At 55.6% G+C, this 851-nt stretch overlaps 1 protein-coding gene across 1 annotated transcript in view; it reads right to left on the bottom strand.

Annotated features, from left to right (window-relative positions):
• LOC107307804 (dual specificity mitogen-activated protein kinase kinase 7-like) overlaps positions 1–429 on the bottom strand; it is a gene marked incomplete at its 5' end in the record, with an annotated part of 8987 nt that extends 8558 nt beyond the window's left edge. The window contains one exon of the mRNA XM_032441954.1: positions 68–429. Within this exon, the coding sequence (XP_032297845.1) occupies positions 68–429 (362 nt within the window). The remainder of the gene's footprint in view (positions 1–67) is intronic.
• Between the last annotated feature and the right edge of the window lie 422 nt (positions 430–851).

The following is an 851-nucleotide window of genomic DNA, read 5'->3' as shown; positions in this document are numbered from 1 at the left end:
GGGATCCAGGGGGTGGGGCCAAAGGGGGGGGGCGGGGGCCAATGGGATCCAGGGGGCGGGGCCTCACCTCTCGACGCTGCGGGGCACCAGGAATGGCGGCTGGGGCAGCCCCAGCATGTGACGGGGCCGGGCGGGGGGTGCGTGTTGGGGGACCTCGGGGGCTGCGGCCCGGCCCCCCCCATCGCTCACCAATGGCAGCTGTAGAGCTGGGGGGGGGGGACACAGAGAGGGGTCAGAGAGAACAAACCGACCCCAAAACCCACCCCATAACCCACCCCATAACCAGCCCCAAAGCAAACACAGTATCAGCCCCCACAGCTGCCCCCACCCCACAAAGCAAACCCCAAACCATGCCAGTATCAAGGCCAAAAGCAAGGTCAAAGCAGCCTGCAAATGCAAGGTCAAAACAAGCCCCAAAAGAGCCCCAAATTACCCCAAAATCAAGGCCAAAACAACCCCAAATCACCCTAAAAAGCCAAGCCCAAAACAGCCCCAAACCACCCCAAAAACGCAAGACCAAAATAACCCAAATCATCCCAAAAAGCCAAGACCAAAACAGCCCCAAATCACCCCAAAAGCAAGACCAAAACAGCCCCAAAACCAACCTTAAAAAGACCAAAACAGCCCCAAATCACCCCAAAAAGCAAGACCAAAACAGCCCCAAAACAGTCCCAAATCACCCCAAAATCAAGGCCAAAATAGTCCCAAATCACCCCAAAAAGCAAGACCAAAACAGTCCTAAATCTCTCCTTTTTCATGGTCCTTTTTCCATCCCATTTTAGCTCAGCCCCATTTCGGCCAGTCTTGACCCCATTATGGCCATTCCCATATATGGACCACTTCTGACCCCA

The sequence above is a fragment of the Coturnix japonica genome, unplaced genomic scaffold (genome assembly GCF_001577835.2).
Source record: "Coturnix japonica isolate 7356 unplaced genomic scaffold, Coturnix japonica 2.1 chrUnrandom942, whole genome shotgun sequence".
Lineage (NCBI taxonomy): Eukaryota > Metazoa > Chordata > Aves > Galliformes > Phasianidae > Coturnix > Coturnix japonica.
Note: the sequence above shows the minus strand (reverse complement) of the source record. Positions and strands in the feature narration are given on the sequence as shown.